The 20,108-nt window shown below is 41.3% G+C and overlaps 1 protein-coding gene across 2 annotated transcripts in view; it reads left to right on the top strand.

The window, feature by feature from the left end:
• The window catches only part of LOC141797635 (seizure protein 6 homolog), a 213,183-nt gene that overhangs the window by 157,989 nt on the left and 35,086 nt on the right, over window positions 1–20,108 (top strand). For both annotated transcript variants that reach the window (XM_074679207.1, XM_074679206.1), the window contains exons 6-7: window positions 15,987–16,172; window positions 19,233–19,401. In XM_074679207.1, the coding sequence (XP_074535308.1) occupies window positions 15,987–16,172; window positions 19,233–19,401 (355 nt within the window). The remainder of the gene's footprint in view (window positions 1–15,986; window positions 16,173–19,232; window positions 19,402–20,108) is intronic.

Raw genomic sequence — 20,108 nt, 5'->3', positions numbered from 1 at the left:
TAATGTCGTCACTGTAGTCAATCTGGTTGTGACATGTTTTTTTTTATTTTAAAAGTCATTCGATGTTTTTAGGTAGTTTCCACAAACGACTTCCTTTCCTGCTTGATCTGCCCTACGGTGGATTGACCCTTCACAGTTCCTGCATCCAGCAAAAATATGATTGTAGCATAAATGCTGCCAGAGCAGGGACCCAGGTCCATTTTGAGCTGAAATATTGCCTTGAATGGAAACCCGACTGTTCTGGTGCCGTGACTGAGCGGAGCTGGACTAGAGATGCACCTGGTGTAGACCATGGTGTCTTTGCACCTTAAATGAAACGGTCTTTGCTTTACCTTTTTTTTTTTTAATCTGTCAGACTCGTGAAAAAATTTAGCACCCTACAGGAGTTGGAGTTTCACTGCCTCTTCCTTCACATGCGAACACACAAGCAGATAGGACAACAACACACACACTCTTCTTTTTTGCAGACCAGCAGCTGTGTCATTAAGAGTGTGTTTGAAGTGGAAATCTTTCTAATCTTTAATTAATGAGTTTGGAACAGTGAGGCGAGGTGACGGCAGCCATGATGTTTCTGTTATTCACAAGATATCTCTTCAAACACCTGCACAACATGGCTTTCACACAGAGGAGGCTGGAAAAACATGTTCACCTAAAAACTGGCACCAGAACAAGTTGATTTTCACTCTGTAGTCAGATATTCATTTGAAGTTTCCTGAAAACATCCTGTTTTAAAAGCGGGTGTCCCTGTTAAATTGGTTTTGTATGAATTTTTCACATTCTACATGCTTTATTTCTACATTAAACCTGATTAATTGGAGGTTTTCTTCCTTTTAATGTGCCTCATTGTCCTCAGACGAGCAGCTGCAGCACAGAAACGATGTGCTTCTTCTTACTCTTTAAGTAAACACTAATATTAGCTCAAACCGTCCTCTGAGGTGCGTGTAGGAGTTCTGCTCCCTGATCTCATTTGGTTAATTTCACACCTGTGTTGTCTCAGAAAGTTTACCTTCATGCAGCTTTATTTAGTCCAGAGCTGGGTGCAGACTAAACCCTCCCACTCGACCGAGGTTGTGACATTGTGTGAAATTGAATTTCATCACTGAAGGATATTTCCCACCCACAGCGTCCCATCCTGCACCCGCCTGTCACGCCCGATTATTCTCCCCGAGCTGTGATGAGCGAGGCGTAAATGAATCCTCTCTGTCAGCTTCTTTATTGATGTCCAGGCGTGCAGGAAGATGTATCTATTTTTCATCAGTCCATGTAAAATGCAAGACTGCTAATAGACCATTTGTCTCTGTTAGCAAAAGGAAATTTCACTCTGCTATAAATAAAGAACATCTGCAGAGCTGTCAGGACTGCACGCTGTAAACTGGAGGAGGAAACTTTATTTAAGAGACACAGGATGGAAACTGGAGCATCGCAACTTTTACCTTCACTGTTGTATGAAAGTAAATTAAAGTCTTTTAGGATGTTGCTGAGATAAAATGTAAAAACAGATATTCTAATTTCTTTACAGTCCTTTAAAAAAAATAGAGGAAAGAAACAACTGTTTTTCTCAAATTCCTGTGTATGATCATGAGCTTAACTCTATGACGTAATATGTTTTTATATTCTCTGAAAATATATTTATGTTGATACAATTTTTTTCTTACATTTACAAATGCACCAGAATAAAAATGTGCACGTCCTCAGCAAAGAATGCATTCCCCCATCTCCATGCATCCTTGTGATATTTTCAAAGGACTAAAACTGGAGATGTAAAGACAAAATTAATGTATTGAAGTATCTCACCATAACTCAACATTTTGTGTAGTAATATTCTGATCTTTCAATCCTGTGATTTTAAACTCCACCGAGGGGGTCATGTTTTTGGGAGAGTTTGTCTGTTTGTCTGTGAACGTCATAACTCAAAAAGTTACAAACTGATCTTGATGAAATTTTCAGGAAATGTTTAAAATGGTATAAGGAAGAAGTGATTAAAATTTAGAGGTGATCTGGATCACCGTCTGGATCCAGGACTTTTCTAAAGGATTCTTTATCATTGTGAGATAGGGCTGTTTTCACCATATGTGTATATAACTCCACCATAAATGGTCTGATTGCTTTGCAAAACAAAACAAGACAAAATCACCATAATTTTTGATCGTGTTGCAGGTAAAACACAGCCATCCTATTTTTGACAGATGTGGAGCTGTGATGCATAAATTCAACGAAGGGAAGATTGAGCTGGACTGGAATTTGTGACAAGAAACTACCTGAAAACACCCAGTGACTTTCAAAATAAAACAGAGCGTGTCAATATCATTTTGTATTTATTTTGACAACAATGATAAACGGACATAATGAGGGGAGCCGGACCAGGAGTCAACAGGTTTGAGGTTTTACAGCTCAACATGAATGAAGAGAGACTTCTCAATGAAGTGGGAAGCGCGTGAACTTCTCAGTCTGTGACTCCTGGTGTCTGTCAGTCATACAGCTTTTCGGACTGAACACGCAGCTGGTGTGAGTTGACAAACGCAGACGCACTGCAGACCTATTCTGTGTATTTCAAGCGTTAAAGTCATGTTTACAGAAAAGAGATTGTCGCACTTTCAAGAGCAAGAGCAAGACATTTTCCCATTTTGTGGGATGTGGGAAAAGTGATTAAAATGATGTGCAGTCCCTTGCAAAGCAGGACACGTGGTTACACTAGAGGCGTGTCAATGTATCATCCTTTTGGAGCCACCTCTAACCTCTGGAGGAGTCAGTAAAGCCACCCCAGTGAAAAAATTCTGGACTCTCTAGTCTAGAAGTCTGTCCTTGTTTGAGGCCCTAAAATGATTTGGACGTGCATCATGAGCGAACATACGCTTTCTTTCTTTCTAATTCTAATTTTTAAAGGAGCTGATTGTCGACAGTCATCGCATCTCCATCCGACTAAAGCAATATAACTTTTATACAGCCCCGACTGAGTTTTATGGATAATAGATGTTACAGATGATGATCTAACATTAAGCTAAGCTCTCGTTGTGTCACTCCGACAACCACAGTCTGATCACAGCTACCTTTAAAAGTTATTTCTTGCAAAGTTTACTATGGTTATTTTTCTGTAGAAAACATCCATTAAAAAATGAGAACTCTGAGAGGTGTTAGCTGTGTGTTGCTCCTGCAGATTTATCATCTGTATTTCTGCGCCACACAGCTTTAAAGAGGTTAAAACTGTCAGTTTTGTGTGTTTCAGTGCAGCCATGTTGGGCTTCACTCACAAAGCTTTCACGTGTCGTTTCCAGGCAGCTGTTTCTAAAGAGCATCTCTAAAACTGACTGCACACCAAGTGCTAAGCTGTGAAAAGCAGGCTTCACAAATTCAGGCAGCAGCAGGTTGGTCAGAAGAAGAGGTGTGAAAAATCTGAGCAGTGTTATCGTCACCGCTCTTTTGTCCCGTGCTGCTCTGAGCGTCATGTAAAGTGACTTTTCCAGCAGCTTTTAATTTGCTGCTGAATCCCCTCTCCTGCTGCGCTGAAGTGGCACTCGTCGTGATACAGTTATTAATGAAATGTTTCTAATAAGAGAGGCCAAAATGCTCTAATCTCTTTCCCTCTTTGCAGACTGTCCTCCCTCACAGACACAATTTGCTTTCTATCAGCAGTCAGGAATTACTTTCAGCTGCCATTTGAGCAAATTTCACTTCCATTTCTGCGTGCAACATTTTTACAGACATTACAAAATATGACCTGCAACAGCCAGGAAATGTGTAGAATTCAGCAGCTTCTCTGTGCTTTCACCATCATTAAATTAACATACACATTGAAGTTATTATGACCTGTCCGTGACTAAAAGAGCTGCAAACATTTAGCAAGAAAATTACATGCAAAGCTGAGGGGCCGATTACACAACAATGGTTTGGGATGAAATGCAAAACTTCTGTTGTGTTTCAGCCCCGCATTTACACGGAAATCTGCGTTTCAGCCGACCTAAAACGCAAATTTGTCAAAACGGCCTCCAGAGTGGGATTTTTCTGAAACTTCGCCAACACCGTTGACGTGTAAACAGTAAGCCGGCGTTTTCAGTGGAAACGCTGACATCACACTCCGCTTTGCGCAAGATACAGCGGGACAACAGTAGTTGTTGCGATTATTGCAAACTACCATGTTGTGCTTGTGCTGCTGAATCTGCTGACTGTCTTTCCACAAAATGAGCATCTGTTGCTCCACTTTCTAACTTGGTATTCCCTAATACACCAAATGATTGGCTCGACTCTACATCGGTGGAGATCTGGCTTCTAGACGAGACAGTTATAGCGCCGACTACAGGCCTTGCATGCTTACTACAGCGTTTTTAGTCCATCAGAGTTTCTGTGGAAACGCAGATTTTTTCACTGCATTTTAATGTTTCAAGATGAAACGTTGTTGTGTAAACAAGGCCTGAGTCGATGGCTCAAAAGACAAAAGCAAAAAACCCTGCAAATATTAAAATTAGCTCACAAATTCCTTGAACTAAAACACTGTTTCTTCATTCTTTACCCTTTATTTTGCTGTCTGACAGTTTGCAACTCAAAGATTACATTGCAAAAAGACAGAATAATTCCAAGATGTGCTTTATAAGACACACTTTTTTTAGTCTTCAGTATAACCTTCTTTAGATAATTCTAGCTTTTAATTTATTCCGTGCAGTTATAAACTCTCAGGGAAAATTTGCAGAAGCTTTTCGAGGGATCTAAAGCCCCCTCCTGCAGCACCTTCCAGGTTTCCAGCTCCACTGTTCCAGAAACTCGGTGCTGGAGGTCTGGACAGTCTGTAGCTGCAGCATTAGCATCATCTGCTGCTGGTTCACCTCATGAGCTCCTTCATGGTCCCTGTCATTACAACCCCCGTATGTCCTCTTGCTGCCCCCGAGGAGCAGCTGGCCATCAGAGGAGGAGGGCTCTGGCTGTTCCTGGGTGATTTAGCTCGGGGTGGGCGGTCCATTACTCCGTCCCATGTTAGGCTAATTGAAAGAGAAACGGCAGGGTGATCTTGCTATAACAACATGCCCACCTCCCGCAGCCACGGGCCCCCACCGCGCTCAGACACTGCTGCTGCAATAAAGCAGAAATAAAATGGATTGCAGGGGTGGAGGGTGGGTGTAGGGGGTGTGCAGTGTGTCAGAAGCCCCCCTCTCTGGCTCATTGACTCTCCGGGAGTGAGGGAATAAAGAAGAGAGCTGTGTTTTCACTGCAACATAGATTAGAGAGCGCAGGCTGCCAGCAATTTGTTTCTTCCCTCCTTCTTTGCTTTTCGTCCTGATTTCTGCATCATCTCTGAGTTATGTACCATCTTCATGTGGGTGTTTCTGCGCCTTCATCCTCTCTTTTCTGCCGGCTATTTATCATAGCTGATGGCCTCTTGAGGATGACAAGAGGAGGGGTGCAGCCCCAGCGGATCCGACTGTACTTCTTCTCCATCTTTCTCTTTGTTTTTCTCTGCTCGCTCGCTGTCAAGACGCAGACAGTGCTCCCTCTGGATCACAGGGAAATTAGGACAATGCAGAAAGTGTCTGGAAGGAAGTTAAAACAGCATAAGAGGACAGCGTTTTCACTTTCAAACTGAGTCTGGAACAAAGTATTAGTGCAGTTGTTGTGATATCAGATGTTGAACAGAGAAATTATTCCACAGGGGTACAGCAGGATCCACGTTATGGTTCAAACAAGTCAAAAAGATCACACAAAGGCATTTTGCTCTCAGAAAGACAATTGGATCAAGCTTGGATAAAGAAATTGCAGGCTTTAGATAGAGCCCAACATATTCCCAAAGACTTGAGAGAGAAATTTACAAATGAGCCCAGGAAGCAACATATGAGATTTTTTTTCAGGCTGAAGACTGAGTACACAAAAGAGCAGGGATAGATTGGTCCATGTGGAAAATCAGAAGGCTATCCTCTCAATTCATAATATGATATATAATGAAGAGTCCTGCAGAGACCTAAAAGGAGAAGGGTTCTGAAAGTGGCTACTTGTGCCACGTGAAGTAAATGGACTCCAATGTTTGTCCCTGGCTTACATATTCACAAGGAAATTACTGTTTGCAATCCTGTAAGATTTAGTATGGAAATAGAAAATTCAGGAGGAGTCAAAGCAGCAATCAAGAAAACAAAAGTTAGAAAGTGCACAGAAAGTGCAAAAAGGTCCATAAGAAAATAGATGCTGACAGCTTGTCCACCACTCTCCAGCCCAGCCAGTCTCCACCTCCACAGGGTCCAGGACTGAGCTTCTTCAGCAGTCTGTTCAGTCTCTGTCTCCTGGATCCTGTCTGCTCACAGCAGGTGAAGCTCTTCCAATGTGGCATTGGTGTCTGATGTTAGCTCCATTAGCCATGTCTGTGAATAGCATGATGCTACTCTGCCCTCTGGTATTCCCTCTGTAGCTAGCACAGCTAGCTTGTCCATGTAATTGGAGGTAGATCTTACGTTCCCAATAACGATGGGTGGAAGGACAGGTCTATGTCATCACTTCTTAGCTCACACCTGACAAGCAGCACGTCGTCCTCACCTCCTTCTCTTCATCTTGTAGGGAATCATCTGGCCTTGCACCAGTTAGCATTGACATGCTAGAGGCTGGTGACAGCTGATTTCACATGTAAACAATGCAGCCATGGTTACATGTAGGATCTCTAGAAAAACACAGGAGCAAAAATAGTAAAAAATATCACTTAAATCAAAGCCTGGTTTCCAGTTCAGTTTTAAAGAAGTTTTCTGAGGTTTATGTCTCAGCTCATACCAAGTAAAATACAGTTTTGGTGTTAAATCTGGCATGTTTAGGGTTGTGTCCTACTCCTCTTAAGACATGTTTATGGTAAGGTTGAGTCTAAATTAAGCATTTCAGAATTTCTGAGTGCAGCCATGTAGGTTTCACCTGCTTTGGATGTCTTTAGCCCCATTTTCATCAAGCATTTCAGTTCAGTTCGTCTTGGTAAGGCACGCATTTTGTGGCATGTCCTTTGACTAAAACCAGTCAAAATGGTGTTTGGAAAATGGTGCCACAAAACAGTGTTCCATTGTCGTGTTTTTCTTCTTCATCGGATTTATTAGTGGGGTACTCCATGTCGTGCTGCTACGCCATCACACTATTACGTAAATGACGTGGCTATTGGCATCAGGCTTACGCACCGCCTACTAAAAAGAGCACGGTTGGCTCTAAAAGCACAAACAGGATCCAGCTTTACCGATCTGACCCATAACAAACTGTACCTATCCAAACTGGACCATTTGATGGAAGCAGGGACCTGAGAGCTTTTAAGTCTTAATGCTATTGCATCCCTGAATCATGTCGTTCTTGTAGATTTTGTATCAGTCTGTGTCTCAGTAATTAATCAAACTCTTTATTATTTATAAAAAATGAAGCTTGATCCACTTTAAAAACCTCTCAGTTTCTTTGCACACAGACTCAGTGGCACAGCGGTCCCAGAAACAGAGCTTTATGACACATTAATCTGTGCACAGTCTGTCAGCTCCTCGCAGTAATACGAGGCCAATGGTCAGCAGAAATAAATTCTCTGAAGGAGCAAATGAGATTAGAGATGAAGTTTGATCCCAGCCCAGCCACCCCACATCAAAGCCGATTCGCACAATGCCACCGTGAAGTAAATAAATTCAATTTACATCCGCGAGCTACAGGGGACCATTAAACATCTCAAATTATTGCTCTTCCCCTGTGATCTCCACTTTGGCCATGAGGCCTGATTAGACACAGTCAAGGCCAGCGTTTCTTCTCAGCGGTCACTCAGAAAGCTGGAACACGGCCAGGCTGTGCTCACGCTAGTTTAGCAGCAGAGGAAGCAGAAACACATCCTGCTGCTGGAGTACAAGTCCTGAGAACAACGCAGGGTTTAAAGTCAGCCAGAAACAACATTTACATAACGCAAGTTCAAAGATTCAGGAGTATATTATCTGTTTCCACAGTTGTATAAATGTCAAAAAGTCTTAAAATACGGTAAAACTTCTTCTCTTACAGATATTACTCCGTTGTGGAAATGTTCTGAGCATGTGCAGCTTTTGGAAAATGGGTCAAACATTTGCTTCAGTTGCTCCAGGGTGGAGGAATCAATCAGTCTGTGATCATATTCACGTCTCCAGCTTGACTTCACAGACTCAGAACCTGCTGCTGCTGCTCCCCTGAAGGAGCCGGAGGATGGAGGAGCTCTGGTGACACAGATACAGGACAGGGCGCTCCATCTCTGATCCAAACAGACGCTGTTCTGTCTTATAATGTTGGTTTAGTGGTAGAGGAGCAAACAGCTGCATGTTTACACGTCCTTCAGACACAGAGGAACAATATTATCCAGTTTGTGTCTGCTTACAGAACATCAGAATCACAAATGATGATGTGCTGACATAAAGCATGTCTACAGCTGATACTGATATAATCAGTTCAGCACACGCGTGTTTTTGTCAGTCCACAAACCCTTAATGTGCTGTAAGACATCTGTTCTCAATGAGCTGAACTGAAACAAGCACAGAGCTCCTCAAACCCTCCATTGATGATAGATAACTTTGTGTTTTCATCTCTCTTTTCTGGACTGGCTGCGTTATACAGCTGTAAATCATGAAGCCAGGTCATAATAAATTATATAAGACAGTTTGATCTTATTCATAACAAGATTTAACTTTTGGAGGCCAGGACGAAACTCTGTTAAAGAAAAATTGAGCGCTGACTTTGGCCGACCTGTGCAGTCTGATCCTCTGCCTGCAAGCTCTGAATGGTTTGATGGACTGTGAACATAAGTGATATGAAAAGATGTTTGCTTCAGATAAACATTAGATAAATTACACGAGTAGCTCAGGTGGATTTTTCTAATGTTCAGAGCCCAGTTCTTTAGATTAATCTGATCAGATTTAAACAATCAGATTGAATCAAGTTTTAAAAAATGAGTAGTCCAAAAAAAAAAAAAGTAACACAAACACATTTCACTTCACAATCACTTCATCCACGTTTCTGTGGATTTTGATCAAATCTGAAGTTTGTATTGTTAAAAGCTTTTGCTAACAATCAGAATTAATAGATTGTTAGAGCACTGGATTACAGGACCTGAACGTAATAATACTTTTAACTAAGTCATAGCGTAGAGAGCACAGCATGAAAGTGACTTTAGGAGTTGACAAAAGGAAGGGGATGTCATTCTGACTGATAGTTAAAAGTGAACATTTTTTGAAAAAATTAAGGGGAAGAAACGACAACGGTTTTAGGGTGAAATGCAAAAGTTGCGTTTCAGCCTTGCATTTACACGAAAACAGGGTTTTAGCCGACCTAAGATGCAAACTTTTGAAAACGGCCTCCAGAGTGGGATTTTTCTGAAAAGCTGCTGGCATCATTGCCGTGTAAACAGTACACCGGCGTTTTTAGTGGAAACGATGACGTTGCACTCTGCTTTGCGCTTCATGCATACAACAGGACAACAGCACCCTTGTTACAATCGTCGCAAACTACCATGTTGTGATTGTGCTGCTGAATCTGCTGAATGTGCTGACTGTCTTTCTACAAAATGTGCATCTGTTGCTCCACTCTTGAATTGAGTATTCCCTAATTCACTAGATGATCAGCTCAACTCTACTTCGGTGGAGATCTCCCAAAAGCGGCTTCTGGACAAGACAGTTATAGCGCCCCCTACAGGCCTGGCATGCTTAGTACAGCGCTTCCAGTCAGTCAGCGTTTCTTTGTAAACACAAATTTTTTTCACTGTGTTTTAGGGTTTTCAGTTGAAACGTTGTGTAAACGAGGCCTAAATAAAGCTTATGTAATCTAGATCTAGTTATCTATGGTAGCCTGTATCCTGATTTGATCCTTTTCTTTTTCTTTATAGAAACAAGGACACACATAAAATAGTTTACCTGATCCTGGATAGAGGAGAAGTGGATTGACAAATCTGGATTCCTCTGATCAGTATTAAAGCTTCGAAGTGATCGCTGTCCAAGGTGCTGAACCTGCTCCCTCGTATCTCTCCACCTTAAAGTATGATCTATAGATATATAAGCTCATCGGGGTTAGTTTTCAAATGCTTGAGGATATCAGCACGAGTTTTTAACAGCTTTATCCCAGGAGGTTTAACTCATACCAGGCCTTGACCTCAAACACTGGTGGAAATGATGAGTGATGAGCTACAAAGAATGAATGAGTGTGCTAATGGAGGAGGTGAAGATAGATGAACAGATCAAAAATATCAAAAACATACAAACTCTCACTCTCAGTGCTCCTCTGGGTGAACTTTATAGCAGAGAGCCCTGAAGCCAAACTTCTCCCACTCAGTTTGTCAAATTTCTGCTTCTTGACAGCCAATGTCTCTAAGAAAACTTTAAACTGGCAAAAAAGAAATATTTTAACAAACTTAAATATTTGGCAGCACATTTTTTTATTATTTGATACTCTGAAATTCATCTCTTAAAAAAAAAAAAAAAAAAAAAAAAATCTAAATCGCAATGTTATTTTGCCTCTTTCCCTTCACTTAAAAATTACTCAACTGTCAATTCAAATGCCAAACTGCAAGGACGTAATTATTATTAAACCATCCTGTTGGGTGCTTTTAACATTAATTCTTTTGTGTTTAAAGTGTCAGAATATTGCGGAGATGAAAATTGCAATTTCCAAAAGCCCAAAGTAATTTTTAAAATTGCAACAAAGGAATGAAAAAAAAAAGATTTCAGTCACTGGAAACTGCAAAGATTGACAATAATATCTAAAAAAAATCTCTGAATCCATTTCTGTTTGAAGGGGCTGTGAGGAGTTTTTAAGTGTGCTTGAAAAAGCCTTCCTTCTAGATATATGCCTGATCGTAATCCATACTTTAAAATGAGATTATCAGCACCAATATCTAATGTCAAGGTTATTTAAAAATCCTACTTCTTAGCTTCCCCATCGGATTGAGCAGGACCAGACTGATTTACGTCACGTCTAGGTGTCCATATAAACACCACGTCGACTGACAAAGTTTAGTGGAGAGAAGAAATAAAACATAGAGATCTGTGTTTTTCTCTAGTGAAAACAAAAATTCTGTGATTAATTTTGTAGTGATGGTGGACACAGGAGCCTAACTGTCAGACAGAAAAAAGACAGAAGAGCAGAAGAAAGTGTAATGGGAGAGCAATATAGCCTGAGCTAAAGGCTTACACAGGGGCTAATCTGTTTGATAATGTTCATTCCAACCCACAGTCAGCAGTTTTTCTGCAGTGGTCTGTTCAAACTTGAGAGTCTATCAATAAAATGAAGAGTGAGGTTACGTTAGCTCTGCTTTGTAAATGACTGGTAGGACATAGTTAACCAGGATTTACTTATGTTAGACATGTCTCAGGGCACCGGGCTGCCAGCTGCACTTAATATAAACTTAAACTACCAGACTGACAGTGTTGACTTGTTGTCACGTTCGCCGTTACAGAAACAACAGAGTACTGAGCCACTGCTATGTGCTATATGCATATAGCCAGCTATTAGAATGTTTTCTTAATGTCATGTTTCAAACCGTAGCGCTACGCCACTGTACTGATAAATATGTTACCTCAGGGCGTTGTATCTGTGATAAAAAATGGACGTCATCTTGCTTGGCTATAATTAAGGTCTCCATAAAAATTGCTCCCCCTGGTGGCTGGCTGCATTATAGGTCAATAAATCCAGCTCTGTGGGCTGTGGTCAAACTTAAAAAAATTAATACACCTGGTAGAAATTTTTCTTACATCCAGTTGTTGTGGTGATTTGAAGATATCCTTTGGCTGCCTTGTATTCAAGTTCTCTTTTTTTCTGAAAAGTTTTGTTTTCATTAGTTATAAAAGGTTAAAAATGAGGTTGTATGTCACATTTAATGATGATTGACAGCTGCCGTTCTTGGGGGTAGTAAAATATGTCGGGAGGTAGAGTCAAGAAGAGATTAGACTCTCGAAAGAAAAACAATACAATATTTTTTGTCTCCCGGCTCCACTCAGTTTCTCCCAGAATCCATCAGTCTCAACTGTGCAGACTCAACTGCACAACTGCTACCAATGGCGACGCCTGTGACGGGGGTATTTTGGCTTCGGAACCGTACAATGGTAAATGACGTAGCCACACTGTCCACTCTATATACAGTCTGTGGCTGTCTTGAAAAAAGAAAATTTGTTTCTATCCGATCTCCATTTAATTCCAAAACAAGCACACGCCTCACTGAATGTCATTTACAATAGTGTGTGTGAGACTCCGGGCCACAAGGTGGCGAGGGAGTCCAATTAAAACAGATACTCCTCATAGCATCTTTATTGGTAATATTGAAAAAAAAAAAAAAAAAAGATACTGACAGAGGGGGAATAATTCAAGTGCCAAAAATGTGTTTGAACTTACTATTTTTGCAAGTGTTTGACTTATTCAACTTTTTCCTTTGAGAGTTTTATTCCCAGGTTTGCCTTCTACCCATTTGTTTTCAGATTCTAACCACCATAAAACCATGACAACAGTACCCTGGGTTAGCACAAGGGTCTGGTGGTCTGTAGAAGTCTCTGAGTGTTTTTCGTTCTTTCCTCATGTGCCTCTCATCTATCTTTAAAACCAGCCTTCAGCCAAACACCTCACCCAGTGTCACGTTCTTGAATGAAAAGGGAAAAAAAACGAAGCAGTGTTTATCAATAACCTTTCATTAAAACCCAAACATGATGAATGGCTGGAAGGTGGGAGAGGACAAGACAAAGTGATGTAGCATACAGCCGGCATTTTACCGCTCGCAGGCAATTTGTCTCTGTGAAAGCTCCTGTTAGCAGCAGTGTTATGATGCCACAATGCTGCCATGATGGCTCTTTTATCTCTCCTCTGGTCTCCAGCGAGCCCGAGACTTCCACAGCTTTTGGTCGGCCTGGATATTAATAGCTACGACTGACCGTGGTAATGACTAGCTCAGGGAGTGATAGCACACGGCTTGAGCTGCAGCAGCAAGTCTGGGATGTTGCTCTAATGAGAAATACTTTAAAGAGTAACACAGCTCTTCTTATCGGTGTTTCTGTGAGACACTTTGGAGCTGGCAAACATCCCTCTGCACTAACAGAGTGTTGGAAGAGGCCGAGGTCGTAGGTTGTCATTTATTGGCCTGTTTAATCTCTGCACATATTTCCTCGCCTGAGGCTCAGAGCTGTCCCCAACAGACAGAATCAATAGCAGCTCCACTGCCAAGCCATCCGAGGGCTAACAATAAAAACCAGGACAATTACAGCGGGACGGATCAGAGTCTTTAGCAGAAATATTTTATTAATATGTTTGGAGCAACGCCAGCGGGCTGAAGGAAGACAAATCAGAGGCTATAAAACAGCCGGTTAGTTAACTGGTCACCTGAGAGGCAGCCTGGACATGGTCCCCACTTATTGGCTTCAGTGTGTGTGTGTGTGTGTGTGTGTGTGGATGGAAACACCACCTGACTGATCCAGCAGGTGGAAGCCACGGGGGGGATGCTGGTACACTAAATGTTGCCGTGTTTGTTTCGGTGTTTTTTCGTTTGTTGTTGTCTCAGCTCGGTCTAACAGGAGATTCATTAAAAATTCATCCCACAGTTTTGGAAGCTCGGCTGAGCTTTGGGGTTACAGTCACAATTACCAAAATAAAATCTGATTAATACAGCAGGAGTGTTCAAAAATTATAATAAAATGTTAGTTGTGATTCGAAACCCCGCAGTGATGAGTTTCTTTAACTCAAACAAACAGGCTTTAACCTCACTGAAGCAACTGTACAATGTGTGTGTTGAGTATGGAAACACACAGAAAAATGTTTCTAAAAACATACCAAACCATGGATAATAAGAAAGAAAACAAACAATGAAAGGTACCTTATAAGTGCTGATAAAGTATACCTTGAGAAGGATAGTGGAGGGAACACTTCAGCAGAAGCTACCTCGGCACAGTGATTACAGCTTACCTTGAATAGATACATGTGTGTCCCGTCATACAGCCTTGGAAGAATTGTATCATACCTTCAAAAATAAACGACAGAGATAAAGAAAACATTAAAAACTGAAATTAAAGGACAATGTGAAACTTACACCTAAGGGTAATGAGATGCAGCAACCAGAAAGTAAATGAAAGAAAGGAAAACAGAATTTAGATGGACATAAAGTTATAAACTGAGACTAAGGGAACTTGAACATATTTTAGAGGGTACACTGACACAACAGTTGAAGTGTGTTATTAAAGAAGTACTGAAGGCTGCCTGAAAAACTGATCAATGGTAGATCAGTTCAGACTACCATGAATAAACTTGGATAGATGCCAAAAAAAAAAAAAAAAAAAAGAAAACACCCCCCAAAAAAAGAAAAACGCCAGAACAGGATGGAACACAACAGCTGCAAATTGAAATCTTAAATTAGATTGGTACCTCGAAACATACTGTCCATTGAAACTTCATACCAAAGCTGACATAGAGCAAAAACTAAATACTGCTTTACAACATGAACTTAAGGGAAACATGCCTGGAGGTACCTTGACACAACAGGTAAAAATACCTTAAACCAAAACATTTTTTGTTAACAACCCAATGAAACCGCTGCTTCAGTAGTGCCTTTGAGGAGTTGCAAAAAGGTTCCCAGAAACAGTTACATTAGGGTACCTTCATCAGAGGATTGAGGACCCTACTACTACTTTTACTACAATAATAATAATAATAATAATAATAATAATAATAATAATAATAATAATAATAATAATAATAACAATAATAATAATAATAACAATAATACATTTTATCAAAGTGCTTTTCCAAAAAACATCATTTATAGAGGATAAACACATCAGAACAATAATGATAACATAAATGTAAAAAGCAAAGGACATATTTCAAACCAATGATACATTAAAAGCAGTTTAAAAGAGATGAGTTTAAGTGAGGGCTTTTTGTAAGTGGTCAGGTTCAGGCAGTTTTGGATGTGTACTGGTAAGGAGCAGGAACAGAGAAAGCTCTGACCCCCCAGATTCAGTGCTTGGTGTCAGATGGTAGGAAGAGGAGGTGGGCGTTGGAGGATCAGAGGTTATAAGAGGGGGTGTGGTGGTGGAGCTGGCTGGAGAGGTAGGAAGGGGCCTGGTTGTGGAGGACTTTGTGGGTGAGGAGGAGGATTTCAAAATTTAATCTGTGTTTGATGGGGAGCCAGTGAAGGTTTTGGAGGACAGGGGTGATGTGGTCCCTGGAGCTGGTGTGGATGAGTAGGTGGGAGGCAGAGTTCTGGATGTATCCACAGTTTGTTGAGATGTTTGCGGAAACAAATAATTTACAGAAATAAGTAATAGAATATTGACACGAGGCTTAAGAGCACTTGAAACAAGCTCATTAACATAAAAGCAGACATTGAAGTCCCCTTGAGATTCGAGCCAAAGTACCTCAAAGCAGACACAAGTCTTATATAAAAAAATAGTGACATGAACAGAGAAAGTATATCCACCTCTGAACACTTCAGGAGAGTTCCTCTAGGGTTCCTGGACAGGAAATAAGAAGTGCCAAAAAAGAGACTTCACCAAATGCTGGTGAAAAGAAAAACATAAACTCACAACAACATCCACAAAATATCCAAATCAGAGCCAACAGGGATACCTTGAGGTAGTCCCTAAACTGGGCCATAGTCAGGTTCTACAAAGGACCCCTCAACCAACACTAAGAGGAAACCAGAGCTGAACGGGTCTTTTGAACAGATGCCACAGTTCATATTAAACCAGTTGGATAAGGTACCTGAAACCAGCTGCAGCCTTGTTTAAAAAGCTGAACTGAGGCTTTAACAAAGTATCAGTGTTTGATGAGCTGCATGACAAAGAGGGTTGGATGTTTGTAAAGTCATGCTGAAAAGAAACTGTGCATAAATGAAAATGTGATGGAGCCTGAGATTACATGAAATTATTAATTCCCAACAAAACCTCCAACTGTCTCAACAATAAGATCTCATTCCTATCACTTTTAAGACTTATCTCTGTTCGTACTGTGTCCACAGCTCCCTCTGCTCCTGTCATGAAGATGAATTTCTGACCCTTGTATTCCTTCTCTCTGTTTCTCTGCAGCCTTCGTGCTGAGCTGCGTGTTTCCCCAGCGGCCTCTCTACGGTGACGTATCGGTGAGCAGTCTGCACTCTGGAGGAGAGGCTTTCTTCTCCTGTCTGACCGGCTACAAGTTGCAGGGCCCGGGTGTGCTGACCTGCCGCAACGCTAGCACTCCCTACTGGAGTGGCAAAGAACCACACTGCCTGGGTAGGCTCGCCACACGAAACTCAAAGTCCACATTTACAAATCATTCTCAGTCATGTCTGAGGAAACTTTTAAAGTCAACTTTATTACAGTTTATCTAAATATGTATGAAGAACATCAAATCTAGCCATAAAAAATAGAGAGGACACAGGCCGTAATCTCCACTGGATTAAATGTTAAATATCAGTGTGTCCTCTGTGTTTCACGCATCATTTCTCCTCTCAGAAATCGGAGAATTTCAGGTTTTTATTTAGAAGGACTCAGGGCCAAGAGTTTTCTGTTGGACCTCCTGCTCCTGGTGTATGACAGGCATGGTGACAGAAAGACCTGCTCTCCCTGAGGAGTGTGAGAATGATGAATGTTTTTTTTTTTTTTTTTTCTGAGATGGGCTGATGAATAATAAGAGGCCGTTTTCCTCCTGACCTCTCCCATCGACTCACATTCACAGCACGAGAAGCGTCCTCTGAAAGCAATTTCAAAAGGAGTGTTTGCGTGGCTGTGCATCTGTATCTCTGCCATCTTGATTGTGTGTGTGTGTGTGTGTGTGTGTGTGTGTGTGTGTGTGTGTGTGTGTGTGTGTGTGTGTGTGTGTGTGTGTGTGTGTATAGATGTGTGTGGGTGTGTTTGTGTGTGTCGAAGCATAAAGCAGGTGTACGGAGGTGTGATTACTGAAGGCTGGGCAGGATGCCATTGGGTTTACTCTTCCTGCTCTGCTTTAATTAAGCTTTGTCTGCATGAGTAACCTTGACCTGATCAGCTGGGAAAACACACGCACACGCACACACACACACACACACACACACACACACACACGCACACGCACACGCACACACACACACACACCCTTCCTGATGGATTTTCTGTATGTGTTGATAAATCTGATCTTATCTCCTGTGATGATTTCTCTCTCCCCCTCGTCTCTTTGCTTCTCCGTGCTCTGGAGTTTGAAACTCAAAGTTGATGGAAAACTGATAACTCTGGTTGATTTAAAGTGTGGATTAAGTCAAAATAAAAACATATTCCCTTCCCTCTCTCATCTCATCAGAACAAGCCATGCATACAACGTCAACACTTTGCATTGTAAATATTTATTGGGAGCATTGTGGGATTGAGTCAGCACTCTCAAACACTGCTGCTGACTACAGAGGTGCGCTTTTAAAATGTTTACGCTTATCTTTCAAGAGTCTGAAAATACAGACGTATGACTCACAGAAGTTCTCTTTTAAAGACCTCTAATGGATCAAGAGCAGCAGCTTGTTAGACCTGTATGTCTGTCTGAAGCTTGGATGCAAAGTCCTCATGAAACTGTGCTCTGATACTGGTTTGTAACTTACAGCTAGGAATATTTTAACTTGTTCATAAACACCACATTCAAACTGTGATCCTCCTTCTTGGGTCAGTGCCAGCTGCAGCGCACACTCATTGCTTCCAACGGGAAACGCTCACTAGCCAAGCAACCACCTGTAGCAACACATTTCCTTAGTTAAGGGAAATCTTTATCTGTTTGGCATCTTGTTTCAGTTTGGTTGTGTATTTTTCTCTCTTCGTGCCACATCAACTATCCTAGCTGCTCTGATTAGCTCCTTTCACTCACTGTTATCAACACGCAAAGTCACTTGTGCAATGGGTTGGCTGTAATTGGCTTAGGTAACCATGCTTACTTGCCGCCCAAACGTCCTGAAACAACTAAAACATTAACATACAGGCTGAGGAGAGGGTTCAAAGCAGACACAGACACTGACACACATGTTTAGAGGCCCAGAAGTGGCAGTTGAGCTGGATTATTTCTGCACAAGTTGACATTTTATTCTTTAGGAAAATTCTGCATACCCTACCTTTAAGTTGTGTCATTGTTTGGTTGCACTATGCAGAGACAAAAAGTGCAATAACCAAAGTCACCTAAATATTGTCCAAAAGAAAGTTGTTGTTTTTTTTTCCTTTTAACCACCAGTGAAAAAGCACTTGCCTAAATGGGGCATTTCTGGCAGAAAGCAGAAGTTTTATAAACTGCAGTTCCTTGACTGTCCACTAGAGGCTGTGTTCAAAAACAGCCGAAACCACATACACACCCGTTTTAAAAGCTAATCTTCCTAGCAGAAATAAACATGTTTATATCCTGGTTAAAAATATTATTTTAGTATGAACAGATCATTTTTTCTATCAGTGCACAGTAAACAGAGTGGGGTGTGATATTGTGGTTTGTGGTTTTTCATATTCCTCTGACTTTGGGCACCCTATAGCTGCTAGTGAGGAGACTCAAAGCCTGCTTCTTTACCTCATCCTGACTCCAAGTTAGGTTGAGTTCACTGGTTGACCACAGGCTTCAAACCCTGCTTCAGAAACAAACAGGATTTTACAGCGACCACTTCTATATTTCATGGGGCCTCATACCCCAAGTGCTTCAAAAATGGTAACCATGGAAAACAGTGTTTAGTCTCATTAACCGAGCAATAACAACATATAAGGTATATTTAAAGTGTGTTATGTATGTAAGATGTGACAAAGCATTAACTATGGCTTTTAGAGGTAAAATCCTAAACTGTCATTTATGCTAGTTTAGCTGAACTCCATTATTATGCAGATGTAGTATATCTGCTCGTTTTGATCAATAAAGTGAAAGCATAGATTAATCTCTTAATTTTTTTCTGAAGTTATGAGCTCCATTGTGGAGAACCTGTTGCATTCACAAAATAGACAGTACTATTATCTGCTCCTCCTCAACCTCCAAGATATCATCTTTTAAAAGTGGCGGGACAGTTGGACAGTTAAATCATTTTTGCACTTTCCAAGAGCAAGGTCTAAGATTTAAGCTGCGAGTTTTGGAGGTATCCCAAGAATTATCAAAAATCTTTATTTTCAAGGTAGCCAAGGAAAAATGTGCAATTGTAAATATTGGAATGTTAAAAAAAAAAAAAAGTTGTTCCCTGAGAAAACAACCCATGAGACATAAGTTTATAATAAGTTCTCAGGGGTACAAGTTTCATGTTGTTTTGCTACAGCTACTATAAATATGGAAAATGATGCTTGTTTTCATTGTTCCTCTTCTCTTCTTTTCTCCCTCAGCCGCCTGTGGAGGTTTGATGAAAAACGTCTCTGTTGGCCGGATCGTCTCTCCAGGATTTCCCAGTAACTACAGCAACAACCTGACCTGCCACTGGCTGCTGGAGGCCCCTGAGGGCCACAAATTGCACATTCACTTTGAGAAGGTGGCTCTGGCTGAAGATGACGATCGGTAAGATGTTGGGATGTTTGGTTTTAGTTGAGGATGGTTGGAAGTTGTGAAATGAAGGGAAGATGAGATGTGAATAATTTTCCTTCTCCATGCTGGTGTCTGCACAGTATGATGATCTCTGTAACAGTCATTTCTGCTGCAGCATCCATGAGGTTAGACTTGATATCAGCAGGAAACGTGTTGCGACTATGTGAGGAGTCTGTTGACGGATGCAGACTTCATTGTGTTATTGACATTGATTTAAAACTCTTAGGGATAAACCACCAGTCAGCAGTTTAACACCTTCATTCTCTGCGCTGTCGCCCTAAGCAGAGGGATCTGCAGGTACAAACATAAAAGAATCAAACCAGGAGCCAGATAAACATCCAGGAAATGATCTTCAGTAAACGGTTCAGTGTCAGAGTCTCTCAGTCTGTGGATAGCTGTCCTGTCGGACATAAAACGGTGTAAATTGATGACATTTGATAATGTCAGGACATGTGAGCTGGTTACTGAGCGCTCGCTGTAAGTGCAGTCTCCTGGTTCACACACTGTTAACAGAGATGTATCACCTTCCTCCTCACGGCTGCACGTTCCTTCACTTATGTTCAATCATCGGCCTCTCGTGCCTCGAACCCTCTGCTTTGTCCCGGTGAGAACATTATTTCTGAGGGCTCTGCAGGGTAACAACTGGCTGTCAGAGCGGTGACAGTACAGTGTCATTTTAG

Source organism: Halichoeres trimaculatus, unplaced genomic scaffold (genome assembly GCF_033239565.1).
Source record: "Halichoeres trimaculatus isolate MK-OKI-2021-1 unplaced genomic scaffold, fHalTri1.1 fHalTri1_scaffold_9, whole genome shotgun sequence".
In the NCBI taxonomy this organism is placed as follows: domain Eukaryota; kingdom Metazoa; phylum Chordata; class Actinopteri; order Labriformes; family Labridae; genus Halichoeres; species Halichoeres trimaculatus.
The sequence above is the reverse complement of the archived record's forward strand: the minus strand, read 5'-3'. Positions and strand labels throughout refer to the sequence as shown.